Source organism: Solanum dulcamara, chromosome 10 (genome assembly GCF_947179165.1).
Source record: "Solanum dulcamara chromosome 10, daSolDulc1.2, whole genome shotgun sequence".
NCBI lineage: Eukaryota > Viridiplantae > Streptophyta > Magnoliopsida > Solanales > Solanaceae > Solanum > Solanum dulcamara.
This window is the reverse complement of record NC_077246.1, coordinates 2,735,949-2,752,251: the sequence shown is the minus strand read 5'-3', so window position 1 is coordinate 2,752,251 and position 16,303 is coordinate 2,735,949. Positions and strand designations below refer to the sequence as shown.

The window sequence follows — 16,303 nt, the reverse complement described above, 5'->3', positions numbered from 1 at the left end:
AATAACAATAATACTGAAAAGTGAAATAAACAACACTTAACCTACTACTAATTTAACAGAGTAGTAATAAGTGATTTATACAATTATTGACCTGTTTGGATTTACTTATTTTTAAGCAACTTATAAGTTAAAAAAAACGTAGGTGCAGGCCATTTTTTTTTTTTGACTTATAACCTGTTTTCAACTTGTAAACTGCTTAAAATAAGTTCATCCAAATAAACCTAACTATTTATTGGGACTTATTTTAAGTACAAAATAACTTTAAGTTGATCAGCCAAATACTCAAAAAAAACTGAAAACAATTTATAAGTCAATTCAAACGGGCTCTTAATAATTAACTTAATTATGTGATTTCAAAAACCCTAATGGTGATTACTAGAAGAATAAAGAGCCACATTGAGAACGTATAGCCAGCTAAGAGCTATTACAGAGAAAGTGAGAGAATAGTGGGCTTTGAGCTGTGATTTAGCTGTCCTTTTATATGTTGGAAATTTCAGGTTTCTCTCTCTTTCTCATTCTCTCTCTCTATCTCTATATTCACACACACCAAAAATCCCTAATAACCTCAAAAATAAATTCAACCTCTTCTCCACTTTCTCACTCTCCTTCTCAGATCTCAAAGAAACCCATTTCCATTATCACTTTTTTTCTACACTTTTTGAGTTTTTTCATCTCACATTTGCTTAAAGATTCAATCTTTGAACAAAAAAAAACAAACAAGCATTCTTGATTTTCAGATGACTCATGTGAGATGAAGGAGAAAACACAAACACCCATTTGTTCTCTGTATTTTCTTGTGTTGCTCTGTTTGTTGTTTTCAGTCTTTACTGAGCACACAAATGCTGAGTTTACTGTATCTGAAAATGGCCGTTTAACTGATTCTGAAGCTCAGTTCATCAAACACAGGCAGCTTTTGTACTACAGAGATGAGTTTGGTGATAGAGGTGAAAATGTGAAAATTGATCCATCTATGGTGTTTGAGAATGATAGAATCAAGAATGCTTATATTGCTTTACAAGCATGGAAACAAGCTATCATTTCAGATCCCTTTAATATTACTCTGAATTGGGTTGGTCCTAATGTATGCAGCTACACCGGAATCTTCTGTGCTCCGGCGTTGGATAACCCCAAAATTCGTACCGTTGCCGGCATTGACCTTAACCATGGTGACATTGCAGGGTACCTCCCGGAGGAGCTTGGGCTTCTTACAGATCTTGGGATTTTCCATATCAATTCAAACCGTTTCTGTGGTACAATACCAAGAAAATTCAACAAGTTGAAGATACTGTTCGAGCTGGATCTGAGTAATAACAGGTTTGCTGGGAAGTTTCCTTATGTTGTTTTGAGTTTACCCAAGTTGATATTCTTGGACATTAGGTTCAATGAATTTGAAGGTAGTGTACCTTCACAGCTCTTTGATAAACCATTAGACGCTATTTTTATCAATCATAATCGATTTGCGTTTGAGTTGCCGGATAATTTTGGGAATTCGCCGGTTTCTGTGATAGTTCTGGCGAGTAACAGTTTTCATGGGTGTCTTCCGGCGAGTATTGGGAATATGAGTAATTTGAATGAAGCTATTTTAATGAACAATGGGTTGCGTTCTTGTTTGCCGGCGGAGATTGGATTGTTGAAAAATTTGACTGTGTTTGATGTTAGCTTTAATCAGTTGATGGGTCCGTTGCCGGAGAATTTTGGTGATTTGGTGAATTTGGAGCAGTTGAATGTGGCTCATAATATGCTTTCTGGGACGATTCCTAAAAGTATTTGTCAGCTTCCTAAGCTTGAGAATTTTACGTATTCTTATAATTTCTTCACCGGTGAACCGTCGGTGTGTTTGGGGTTGCCGGAGTTTCATGATGAACGGAATTGCTTGCCGAAGAGACCGGTTCAACGGTCTCCGGGTCAGTGTAAGGCGTTTTTGTCTAAAAGAATTCATTGTAGTGCTTTCAGGTGTCGTAAATTTGTTCCTGTTCTGCCACCTCCTCCGCCACTTTCGCCGCCGTTGCCTGCCCCTCCGCCGCCTGTTGTGGTGCCTATTTCTCCACCTGCATCTCCACCACCTGTTTATTCACCGCCACCACCAGTTTATACTCCTCCTTCACCACCACCTCCTCCACCTGTTTATTCACCGCCACCTCCACCACCTGTTTATTCACCGCCACCGCCACCACCACTTTATACTCCTCCTTCACCACCACCTCCTCCACCGCCAGTTTATTCACCGCCGCCACCACCACCACCCTCTCCACCTCCCCCGTCACCTCCTCCGCCTCCACCACCAGTTTATTCACCACCACCACCACCACCACCTCCATCTCCTCCTCCACCATCACCTCCACCGCCACCACCACCAGTTTATTCACCGCCACCACCACCGCCAGTTTATTCACCACCACCACCAGTTTACTCACCGCCGCCACCATCTCCACCTCCTCCATCACCGTTGCCTTATTGTGTACGCTCACCTCCACCTCCACCACCGAATTCTCCACCTCCTCCACCACCAAATTCTCCACCTCCGCCGCTTTCGCACTCGCCTCCACCCCCTTCACCTTACTATTATAATTCACCACCACCTCCGCCACCAAATTCGCCTCCTCCACCACCAAATTCTCCACCTCCTCCACCACCGGTATACATATACTCATCACCTCCGCCACCTCATTCACCTCCACCTCCACCACCAGCATACATATACTCATCACCTCCGCCACCTCATTCGCCTCCACCTCCATCCCCATTGCCTTGTATAGAACCTCCACCCCCACCTCCTCCTTGCATTGAACCACCCCCTTCACCATCTCCTCCTCCACCACCTGTTTATTATTACAGTTCTCCACCCCCACCATCTCCATCACCATCACCACCGGTTTACTATTACAATTCTCCACCCCCACCATCGCCATCACCACCGCCTGCTCCGGTATATGAAGGTCCATTGCCACCAGTAATAGGTGTTTCCTATGCTTCACCACCCCCACCACCCTTTTATTAATTCTTTCAGAAATTTCCACTAACTTATCCTCAGAGCTACAAAATTGTTCCTACAATTATTATTTCTTCTACTCTTCAAGCCATTAACAAAATCGAGCTAATACGTGATCACGAAGTAACAATGGTGCTACAGAAAGAAAGAAAGAGGAGGTAAAAGAGAGTAGAAAGATTGCATCTCCCAAAATTTTATTTTAGAATTGCTATGAATAGATTGAAGTTGTGGAGAGAATAAATTGGCAAAGAAAAGATTGAAACTTTGCATGAAAATGTATGTATAGAGATTATAATCTGGAATTAGAAACCAGTTTACAGTGCTTGCTGCATCTGTTTCTTCTAGTTTGTGAGTTTTATTGTTATTATCTTTAGATTTTAGTTCATCATACTTTGGTTTCTTTGTATTTTTTTTTCAATTTTTTTTGGCTGTTCCAAATTATAGTATAATGATGAGCATTTTCTGTTTTACTTTTCAGAATTTAGTATCTTCTTTATTTTGCAAAGCCCCAAATCTAAATTTGTGTTCTTAGTGTTGAATATGGTACAAATTGCATTTATTTCAAGTAAAGTTTTTGGGTAGTTGGTCTATATCAATGCTAAAGGTGGGGAAGTAGATATGTTTTTTCATTGATTACCAATTTATACCACCTCTAGTTTTTAATTGTTGGACTTGGGTGGTGGTCCTCTCTATCTTTTTGCCTTCAAAACAAGAACTCCATTGTTGTAGTAAATGTGTGCCTTAGCTGTCAATAATGAAGTGGTGGGAAATTTTTAGTTTTGAAAATAAGTATTACACAATGAAGTGAAAATCTTAGATAAAAGTCAAAAGTCGAGGAACGAGCGCATCACAAATTTAGGGGTTTAGACCTTGTTGCAAATGAAAATTTTCTACTATTCCTTGTTGCAAATAAAAAATTTGTACTATTTAAGTGGAGAAGGGCAAGCACGTCATAAACTCGGGGGTTTAGATCCTATTGCATATAAAAGACTTGGTATTTAAGTGGAGAAGGTAAGAGGACCGACCTACAATTAACTGAGTTTTGAATTGTACGCCACTTTAGGTGATTTATGTATGACATTGAGATGTAGTATTTACTCGATAGAATTATTAAGATTGTGATAAACTGATCCGAACACCATATTTATGAAAAGGAAGCAAAAATCTTGACCTCTCATGTTTCAAGGGTCAAGATTCTTCCGGACTTATTTGCTTGAATTGTGCTAATTTGATTCAAACTATTTGTCTTTGTTCCTATACTTTACAGTTGTTGGAAACGTGTATGATGTCAACACTTGGACCTTTTACATCCACCAAAACATTTAAAAAATAAAATAAAAATACCTTTTTGGTCCCAAAATTTGTATTTATTTATTTTTCTATTCAAAAGTCAATGTAATTAATCATTAAAATTAGATTGAGTTAGATTAAATTTATTAGCGATTATAAAACTATATGAAAAGTAATAAAAATTATAATTATTTTCAGATCAATATGATTAAAAAAATAAGTATATTTTAAATATTGATTAAAATTCATATAATTTGATTTCAGAGAAGTAACTGACATATAATTGGGGTAGAAGGGAGTAATTTTTCAAATTGCTAAAACGCATTATGAATAATTATTGGAAATTATGATAAAATGAAAATTCTTTTATATAGTTGATTTCCTTTTTTTTAATCCAATTTTACTTATTCATTATATTAAAATAAATATTTATTTTACTTGTTCAATTTAAAAATCAAAAGATAATTTATCTCCTTATACCTATTTTACTCATATTATTAAATATTAATCATTTCAATTTATTTTTTAGCATTAAGATGACTTATAATAATAATAATTAAAAATGATATAGTAAAACTATCAATTTATTTAGCAGAAAATAATCAAATGCCCCTCCAATCTGTTATCAAATTTTCAACTACACACTTATATACTTCACGAAGGTCCTATAACACCCCTAAACTATTTTAAGATGGAATAAATTACCCTTTAAATGCTAAGTTGGCGGAGAGTGCATTTCACTCTCTTTGAGAGTGAAAAGCAAAAAGTCATGTAAAAAATAATTTTATTACACTTTTGTTATAGTTAAATAATTTATATTTTATTTTTCTATTTATTTATTTTTTTTAAAACAAAATGACCTCCACTTTAATGGAGGTAAATTGGTAATTACATTCCCTCACTCACTTTCATGGTAAAGAAGAAACATCAGTCAAAATACTTTTATCTTTGATGGATTGACTATGCCGGTGATGGTGAGGAAATAATCGACGGAGAAGAGGAAGCTGTCAAATTTTTTCATCTTAGTTTACCTCACTTTTCATATTTTTCATATATACAAATCAATATTTCAAATTGTCCAAAAACAAACATTAGATCTGTAAATTTATTTACACCCAATTTACTATCAAAAAAGAAATTAAAAAAAAACCCAATTTCTTGTTTATCCTTTGCAAATAATTTGATTTTTTTCTTCAACCCATTTGATGAATTTGTATTTTCAACAATACTTTTTTTTTGAATTCATCAAAAGAAGATTATTGATAAGATTTTCAAAAAAATTGACCCTTCTTTTTGCATTTTAGCTATCTTTAGAAGAATCTTTAATATTATTTTTATTTCTTAAAAAAAGAGTTTATCCTATATGATACCGATAAGGTATCATTATATTGTTATGATATCATTAGAGATTTTAAAAGCGTCTCATTAAGGATTTTCAATATCATTATAATATACGAATAAACTGTGATAGTATCATTCATGTATTATCGAATGACTTAGAAAAACCTTTATGATAAAAACCTGATGAAAGATGTATACTGTGATGGTATCATTCAATATTTATATAAAACTATCATTAATGATACCATGCCACTATATGATGATTTTCATGTAGATGTAGCTGAAAGATTGAAGTATACATTAATGATATCATGACAGTATATAGATATATTATGTTGGTATCATTAAGGACTGAAGCGACCTCAATGATACCATGTCAGTATACTGATACTCGACGGTATTTTGCTAGCGAATCTCATATCTTAGGCGATATGAATTGTAAAAGAATATTTGTTTATAATTATTTTATTTTTATGGGACAAAGAGCTTAGTTTTCTCATTTATTTATTATTTTAAAAGGGATATGCTAAATCAAATACGGATGAAAGATATATAAAAGTAAAACTCTATCCTTACATTAAAGTCACACCCATTCTTACAAAATTATTCTCTCCGTTTCTAAATATTTGTCATGTTTTACAGAGTGTAATTAAGTCAAATTATCTTTATTTATTAATTCTATTAATTTAATTATACTTCTTTCTTTTGCACCACAATATTATCTTTCCATATTTTCAACTGAAGGTAAAAACGAAAATAAATAACTAATTATATCTTAATTTTTTTAAATAATAACTAATATAAATCAACTATTTATACTAAAAAAATAACAAATATTTAGGAACTGAGGAAGTAACTTATTTTTTTAATCTATATCTAATTTGGGTGGTGTTGAAAAAAAAAAGAGACCAAATTAATCAAGTCTTCCTTTGATCAAGGAGAGTTGCTTAAATTGGATGTCTCCATCATTAGTTTTGGGAAAAGTAATAAATTTCATAATCACTTTGCTAATTGGATCCAAATTTCAAATCTCATTTGGTTTTCTTTAATCAAATTTTTTTTTCTTTAATCTTCATCTCACACTTTTCCATTGGTATTTGAAATTTTGGAAAAAAAACTTCTCACGTTCACATAATGGGATTACAAATTAAAGTGGGGATTGTCAGAATTTCAGGATTCTCATGGAGTCCTTAATTGTCATTCCCTTATTTTAATTTAATAATCATAATATTCGGGTCAATTTTTACGTATCTTAATCAGATTCAAGACTTATCTATCACCTTTCATCAGTAAGATTTCAAATAACTCTGTCGACCAAAATTATCATCCCTCCTTTTGTGTCACCATTTACCTTATATCTCGGCCCTTTTAAAAAAACTCAAACATTTTGCGTTGAAAATACGATAGCTCAATTAATTTGAATTTGCACTAGTCCTTATTATAAGATTTAAGCGCTTCTTATCAAGGAAAATTCCAAGTGAACGTTACCCAACATTATAAATCTTCGGGTTTTAACCTATCGTATTGAAATATAAATATTTATTTGGACTCAATACATCATCAATAGTCAACAGTTCCTTGGGTCTCAACACTTTCTTGATCGTCCCTTCGATGGTCAAGAGGGTGAGTGAGATTGCCTTCTTAACAGGAAAGGGCTTTTCCCTTACTAGTCAAGTGGTAAGGTAGGGCACTATTCGATGAAGAAAACAGACTTTAGGAAAGTGGTTCAGGTAGCTCAGCTGGTTAGAGCAAAGGACTGAAAATCCTTGTGTCAGTGGTTCGAATCCACTTCTAAGCAGGCGAAAGGTCCAAACCGTAGCCGGGAGCGAGCCTCTTCCATCTATTCGTTGATATAATTTTATTGACACATAACAATAATTAGTTAGTAGTTAATGATGTAAATGTGTAGTTGATTATTTCTGTTAAATGATTCTGTTAAGGAGTAGTTAGTTTGTTAAGGGTAGTTAGGTGTGGCTAACTGTGGTTAACAATAAGTTAACCACACTATATATGTATATCAGTGAAAAGGAAGTCAAACAGACTTCACTTTACTCTTCTTCTCCCTAGAGGAAATAATATCCCCAATTTCTCTCAACTCTCTTAGGTCGTCTTCTCCAATCACTTTTCTTCTGCAGCTTCTATTTCGACATGGTATCAGAGCGGATCGTCGATCGAAGAGCTGAAGTTCGTCGGAGAAGCGATTGAAGAGCTGGAGTTCATCGGAGAAGCTTAGTATCACCATTGAAGCTCAGAACTGAAAATCATGGGTGAACTCTCACAATCACAAGCATCGATTGAAAGAATAGTTATAGAGCATGACCATCCTTTGTATGTGCACCCATCGGACACATCGGGATGTGTTATAGCACCAGTGAAACTCACTGGATCTGAAAATTATGGGGTATGGAGTCGAGCTATGAGGATCTCTCTTTTGGCCAAGAAGAAACTAGGGTTCGTGACTGGTACATGCACGAAGGAGTCGTTCGATGAATCACTTCATGAACTGTGAGAGACGGTGAATGTAATTGTACTATCGTGGATTATGAACACAGTATCAGAAAGCTTGTTAAGCGGCATTGTATATGCATCAGATGCACGTTTAGTCTGGAAGGATCTGAATGAGAGCTTTGACAAGGTAAATTGAGTGCGAGTGTTCCAAGTGCACACAGCTATTGCAAGTCTCAAACAAGGAATAAGCCCAGTGTCGATGTATTTCTCCAAACTGAAGGAGTTGTAGAGTGAATCCGATTTGATAGCTCCTTCTCCGAACTGTGGTTGTCCAAAGTCCAGAGACTATATTGAGTATCTACAAGAGCAGAGGCTAATGCAGTTTCTGAGTGGTTTGAACGAATCTTACGATCAGGCTAAGCGGCAAATTTTGATGAAGTCTAGTGCACCATCTGTAAATCAGGCCTATGCTCTAATAGTGCAAGATGAAAGTCAACAGTTAAGTGCTGAGAAATCCAATCCCATAGCAATGCAAGTCAAAAGAAGTGATAACTATAAGGGAGGTAGTCCAATGTATTGTGAGCACTGTCACATGCGAAACCATACAAAGAAGGAGTGTTACAAACTTGTTGGATATCCTTCAGAAAGGGATAACAAAACCAATAGAAAGGCGAAAGGTGCTTATGATGGCTACAAGAAAGATAACAACTATCGTGAAGGATGGAGTAAGAATAGATACAGAGAAAGGTACAAGAGAGATAACAATGAAGAATGGAAAAAGGAAGCACATATTGCAGTGGCAAATAATGCAGATTGCTTTCAAGGGAAACATGCAGGTAAGGATGATAATGAAGGACAATATGCTGAAGACAACAGAAGAAGTGATGGCAAAAGTAACCATCATGATTCAGAATATCAGTACAAGCATCATGGCCATGATTCCGAAGAATATCAAGCCCATATGACAGGTATTGTGACTTGTCTGATGTCCCAGCTAGAAAAATGTGAATGGATGGTAGATTCCAGTGCTTCACACCATGTCACTGCAAATGACAAAATGCTTAAGAGCATTCATAACCTACAAACCAATAAAGAAGTAAGGATGCACTTACCAAATGGAAGTACAGTGCCAATTACACATACAAGAAGTGCAAAATTATTTGGACAAGAGAGAATCACAAATGTGTTGTTTGTACCCGATTTTAAATATAATTTATTGTCAGTGTCATAACTAACCAAGGAATTATGTTGCTTAGTGAATTTCTTCCCTGATCACTATATCTTTCAGGATCTCTACAGTGGCAGGGTGAAGGGGATTGGTAGATTACAAGAAGGACTATACATTTTCCAAGGGGCAGCTAAAGATTCTGATGACCAAGGAAGAGGAGATGTGAGGCAAGTTTACCTAGCAGATGCTGATGGAAGGTGCAGCCTATGGCATAGAAGACTGGATCACCCTTCTATATCCACTATGAAGACTATGGTGGAATTTCAAAATAAGATTGACAGAAATATGCATAACAATTGTAGAATCTGTCTATTAGCAAAACAAACTAGATTACAATTTCTTTTCAGCATCTCTAGAGCACAACATTCTTTTGAATTGGTTCACTTAGATTTGTGGGGTCCTTATAAAACTCCTACTTTTGATAAGAAGAATTACTTTCTCATTATTGTTGATGATCATACCAGATACACTTGGGTCCATTTATTGCAGCTGAAGACTGAAGTAATTGTGGTTTTAAAATAATTTCTTGCACTTGTGAATACTCAGTTTAACTGCAGGGTCAAGACCATTAGGTCTGACAATGGTACTGAGTTCTTTAACTCTCAAACCTGTGAGCTTTTACAGAACCTGAGAATACTTCACCAAAGCAGTTGTCCTTATACACCTCAACAAAATAGGGTAGTGGAGAGGAAGCACAGGCAGATTTTGTAGATGGCAAGAGCTATCAAATTTCAGGCTTCTTTTCCAACAAAATATTGGGGCTTCTGTGTTAAAACTGCAGTATACCTCATGAATAGGTTGCCATCAAGTGCCCTAAAGGGAAATACTCCTTATGAGATGCTACATCATAGCAAGACATTCCTTGATCATCTAAGGGTACCTGGCTGCCTATGTTTTGTTACTTCACTGCCTAAATCAAACAAATTTGCCCATAGAACCAAAGAAGCTGCATTCATGGGATTCTCTTAAACTCAAAAAGGCTACATTGTACTTGATTTATCTACTAATAAATTCTTTGTTAGTAGGGATGTGGTGTTCCATGAAAATGAATTTCCCTTCAGTCACATTGTAGACTCAGCAGATAGCACATTTCTCCAACTGAACCAGACTGTTGCTGATTCCCCTGCCCCTGCTCACATTTGCCAGTTTCCACCAGTAGTAGCAAGGGGGACACACTCTGCTGCTGACAAGGATGCTGCTGCAGATACAGTAGAGGATATGCCTGATGTTAAAGAACCTGATGATGATGATGATGATGCACAAGAGAGTGCATAAGTCCCATCTGCTGAAGTTGCACATGACAATGCACAAATTCTATTGCAGGCTGTTGCTCCTCCTGCTGTCACTGGCAACAGACCAGTTAGGTCAACCAAGCAACTTGGGTGGTTGAATGACTATGTTGTCAATACTAGCCATGACCACATCTATTTTATAAACAAATATTTGTCATATGCAGGCACATCAGAAAATTATAGAAGTTATTCGGCTAAGTTCTCTGACTCAGCTGAACCAAAAATTTTTAAGGAGGCTTCAAGGGATGCAAGGTGGATAGAAGCTATGCAATAGGAAATCAAGGCCTTGAGGACAATCACACTTGGCAAATTATTGATCTTCCACATGAAAAGAATGTTGTTGGCTCTAAGTGGGTGTACAAGATTAAATATAGGGCAAGTGGGTGTACCATGAGACTTTCTCTCCAGTGACAAAAATGGTCACTGTGAGATCAGTGATTGCACTGGCAGCCTCAAGAGGGTGGAAGCTTCATCAAATGGATGTGTACAATGTATTCTTGCAAGGTGATCTTTATGAGGAAGTCTATATGGAGATACCAGAAGGGTTAAAGAGACAGGAGGAGACCAAGGTATGTAGGTTGCTGAAATCTTTGTATGGCCTAAAACAGGAATCAAGACAATGGAATATCAAGTTGACTGATGCATTGATAGCTGCAGGATTCACACAGAGCCTTCATGATTATTCACTATTTACAAAGAAGTCAGGTAACAACATTGTCATAATACTTGTATATGTAGATGACCTTCTTATCACTGGAGACAATAGCAGTCTCATAGAAGCAGCCAAACAGATCCTGCAGCATGACTTCAAAGTGAAGGACTTGGGGGAACTCAAGTACTTTCTTGGTATAGAAATTCTGAGATCACAACATGGCATCATCCTCAATCAAAGAAAATATACATTGGAGCTCATATCAGAGATGGGCTTAGCAGGCACAAAGCCAGCTGTCACACCACTGGAAGCTGGAAACAAACTAACCACTGTGGAATATGACAAGGTTGTTGGAGTTAAAGGAGATGAAGCCTTGGAGAAAGTCTCAAGGTACCAAAGATTGATAGAAAGGCTGCTGTATGTAATCATCACTAGGCCAGATATCAGCTTTGCAGTCCAAACACGGAGTCAATTCATGCAAGAGCCCAAGGTCTCACATTGGGAAGAAGCTATAAGAGTGGTTAAATACCTGAAGAATGCACCAGGTCAGGGCCTCATTTTCAGAGCACAACCTACACAGAAAATAACATGTTGGTGTGACTCAGACTGGGCAGCATGTCCCAACATAAGGAGGTCTATTATAGGATATGCAGTAAAGTTTGGAGAGTCACTAATCTCCTGAAAATCAAAGAAGCAGCAAACAGTGTCCAAGAGTTCAGCTGAAGTTGAATATAAAAGCATGGCAGCAGTTGTTGCAGAAGTTACTTGGCTGCTGGGCTTGTTCAGTGAGCTTGGAGTGAGGGTTCATCAGCCAGTAGCTATTTGGAGTGTATAGCAAGGCAGCGATCCAACTTGCAGCAAATCCAGTCTATCATGAGAGAACGAAATATATTGAAATCGACTGTCACTTTATAAGGGACAAGATAAAGGAAGGAATCGTCAAGACTGAATTTGTAAAGACAAATGATCAACAGACAGACTTGATGACAAAGGGGCTAAGCAGGCAGCAACATGTATATTTGATGAACAAGTTGGGAGTGTTGGATGTTATGCACCCTCCAACTTGAGGGAGAGTATTGACACATAACAGTAATTAGTTAGTAGTTAATGATGTAAATGTGTAGTTGATTGTTTCTGTTAAATGATTCTATTAAGGAGTAGTTAGTTTGTTAAGGATAGTTAGGTGTGGCTAACCACACTATATATGTATATCAGTGAAAAGGAAGTCAAACAGACTTCACTTTACTCTTCTTCTCCCTAGAGGAAATAATATCCCCAATTTCTCTCAACTCTCTTCGGTCGTCTTCTCCAATCACTTCTCTTCTGCAGCTTTTATTTCGACAAATTTAGGTTTTTCTTGAGAAAATATTGCAGGGTGCATCCTTTTAAATTTTGAAAAATGTTTTTTTCTAAATTATAGCTAAAAGTAGATGAGTGGAACTTTTTCCCCAAAATAATTTAACACGTGAAATCAACCTAATCAACCTTAGAGTTTCATAAAAGTCAATAAGAGGATGAATAAGAACAACCAAGGGGGACATAGATTTTAAGGTGCGGGTTTAATAGAACTCAATAGTTTTAACTTATATATATTTTCTTAAAAGCACTAAATATGTACAGAAATCAAAGTTAGAATTCAATTTCTTTCACTTGAGGTCAATATCCTACGATTCAAAATTAATTCTAAAGTTCAAACCTTGAATATCAGCCTCTAAGCAGTACAATATATACTCGATCAACATGAACATTTCTCGAAATTATAAAACATAGGATTTAACAACTTAAATATAAATATATTCGTACTCGATATTTATCGTATTTTAAAAATATGAGAGCCCTCTACCTTCTAGCCGTAGATATAACTTTAGATTTTTTTAGACAATATTTTCAATAAAAACCCTACCAAAATCTGTGTTTTCATTTAGTGTTGGGTCCTAACATCACATGTGAATATACCTAACAAAAATTACCCATTTTATGGGTCACTTGTTGTCTATTCAAATCAGGCCAAATTTATGTTACGAGTGATATTGTAACCGTTTTCGATTCGAACTATATATACATAGATAGATATTTAATATTTTTCGTAAGTCTAAATATATTGTTATAAAGACATAATTATTAATTCAACAATATATCTATACACGTATTGACTTCAAATTATGAACTCATTTTGATCTATTATCGTTGTTCCTTCTCCTCAATCAGTGGCAAAACTGCATATCGTGAAAGATACCTAATTGAATATTCTTTGTCAGAAATTTATATTATGTATTATATATTTTAAAATTTTGAATTTTTTAGTGAAATTTTTTACTTCACCACTATTTTTAAATAGGTAAATAAAAGCCTGAATCCTTAACACATAAAAGAACTCGTGATTTAATGAATAATACTCTTATGTTTTAATTTATATAAATTAATTTGACTGAACATAATATTAAAATAAAAAATAAAATTTATGATTGTAAATAGGTTATAATTATTTATATAGATTAGTTTCTTTCATCATTTGTATTTCAACTTTATTCTTATTCTTATTATATTTTTGAAGTGGTTAGTTCTTCATGAGTAGTGTCTACTAGTCTTAACCTTCACTTAATAGGGCAAATTTTATTATATTAGTAACAGATCAATTAATACATGATATATTTTTTCGCGTTATTTTGTTTTCATTTAATCAAAATTGAATAATATATATGATTTAAAATAAATATCGAATGTGAGCAAGTATTTTCCCGCTTAATAATGTCGGCTCCTTGAATTTTTTTTAATTTTTTTTGTTGTTTGTATTAATTTGTTGTCTTTAATTATAGTACTCTTGCACCAACCGTTCTCTTTTTAATACATTTTCATATTCTTATATTTGGTCAACATCATAGGGACTTTCCTCCCATTGTTTATGTTCTACCAACATCAGAGGAAGAAAAAAAAAGATGGTCAATTTTCTTGTAGTTTGATGGCATTTGAGTGGTAATTGATAAATATTTATTTTCATAAGGTGTTTATATTAACCTATTTAATGAGGCAAATGCATATTAAGTTAATTGTGAGTAAGTGCTAGAACTACATATGCAAACACCTATATATTAGGCATAATATATAGACATACATTTTAACTTGGCATTCAATTTTGAGGATGCCTATTTAGACAACTCAATTCGTTTTCGTGTCAATTGAACACGCCAATTTATAAAATGATTGTCTAGACACCTCTAAAATTTATGTATCATGTCAACATCAGGTGTACACGAGATACAATATAAACAAATTGAGGTATCTAGATATGTATTTTTACAGTTAAAATATTTAGTTGTCAGTTAACACGACAACTTTTAAAATTTATCTACTCTTAATATTTGCACCTAAGCCTCAATTTTCATCAACTTGGTTTAATTTAAATTTTTATTCCAATTCCAAGTAAGTGAAAATCAAGATTTTGGAATATAACCTCTTTTTTCCTCCAAGTGGCATATGAATAAGGATTGTGGTGCATTGTTAAGTATTTTTTCATTCTTAATTAAAGATTCGAGTTCAAGTCCTCTTTGATACAAATCACCTTCTGAATCTAATCGAATTATAATACCGATATCGAACACCGGATTGAAAAAAAAAAAGGACTTTGTAATATAGGAAAGAAGGGATAACATAGAACAATAATGTCATTGTAGCTATGATTTTCTACTCTTTAACAAATGATAGTATATAATATGGCTAAAACATAAAAGCCACCAATTAATGGAAGTAATTGGAAATGGGGTCCAAATCAACATTAGACTCACATGGCTTTGTTTGTTAGGGAAATTCTCACATCACCATCTACTCAATTTCTTGGCTGTTGATTAGTGAGTTGGTTGACTAATAGGTGTACTTATATTATAAATTATAAATATTATACAATTTTTTTTATAAATAATAATTTAGTAGTCATTTATTTAGAGCCTCAAATGACAGGCTGTGAGTAGGTCATATATATTAATTATCGATATTTCACATATCTCAATATATACCCCATTATACTGACTCTCCTCCAAACATACTACCAATAGTAATTATGTTTGTGAAGTTTCGAGTTTGAGAAATTATTTTTAGTAGAAAGTGTTGTACCTTTGATGAAAATTTAAATTTAATCAGATTTAAACATAAATATCATAGAAAGAATGGAAAACAAAAAAAATAAGTATATAATTTTTTACTGTTCATATCACTATATATGAATTCATTTCAGTCTAATAATAATTCTAGTAGTAGGAGACTAATATTTTTCAAGTGGAATTTCGTTAATCAAAAATTTGAACATTTTTTTATTTATCTCTAGAAGTTATTTTAATTTATTTATTTATTTAGAAGCTAGCTATTTTAGTTACTATTCAACTACCAATTTAAGTACTCAAATAACCCCGATTATACCCAAGGAGTGTAGTAAGAAGAATAAGATTTAGACACACTTAAGTAGAAATTTTGAGTTTACACTTTAGAAATGGTGAATTTTCTAGTATTGATAGGGAGCATTTTTCTTTTTAATGAACTTTATTTGCGAAAAAAAATTAAATTAGTCAGGTCGGAATATCAAAAACAAATGAACAAAAATTGAGGTAAAATGCAAAACAAAATAGAGATATTTTCTTTGTTTCATTTTATTTGAAGGTATTACTGTTTAGAAAGTTAAATATTAATGAATATGTTATTAGTGTTACCAAGAAACCCTAATGATCATGTTTAATAATGTCAATTTTTTGTGTGTATCAAGTTGGATAAAAAATATTTTGACATTACGGTATTTCTAAGGAAATTGCAAATCCCCATATTGGCTAGAATTGTAGTCTCTGTCTAATAGAATGAAAGGCCAAAGTATATAATATAATAAGAATATTAAAAAGGGAAGTAGTTGGTATGAAAAAGCCAAAAGGGAATAAAGAATGTAAATAAATATAAATGTGTTGTGTGACGACACTTGAGGATATATATAATAGCTTCAAGGCAAAGCTAAGTTGGGAATAAACTAAAAAGCATAGCTTGTCTAGTGATTCTGTTAGTTTATTAAATCATTAATTTTTAAGTTT

At 34.3% G+C, this 16,303-nt stretch overlaps 1 protein-coding gene and 1 non-coding gene across 2 annotated transcripts; both read left to right on the top strand.

Moving 5' to 3' along the window:
• The first annotated feature begins 445 nt into the window (after nt 1-445).
• On the top strand, nt 446-3,379 carry LOC129870176 (leucine-rich repeat extensin-like protein 4). The gene has a single exon (XM_055944826.1). The coding sequence runs from the start codon at nt 752-754 to the stop codon at nt 2,996-2,998; it is 2,247 nt and encodes a 748-aa protein (XP_055800801.1). The 5' UTR covers nt 446-751; the 3' UTR covers nt 2,999-3,379.
• Nucleotides 3,380-7,344: 3,965 nt separating this feature from the next.
• On the top strand, nt 7,345-7,418 carry TRNAF-GAA (transfer RNA phenylalanine (anticodon GAA)). The gene has a single exon. It is a non-coding gene; the product is annotated as a tRNA-Phe (tRNA).
• Nucleotides 7,419-16,303: the final 8,885 nt, after the last annotated feature.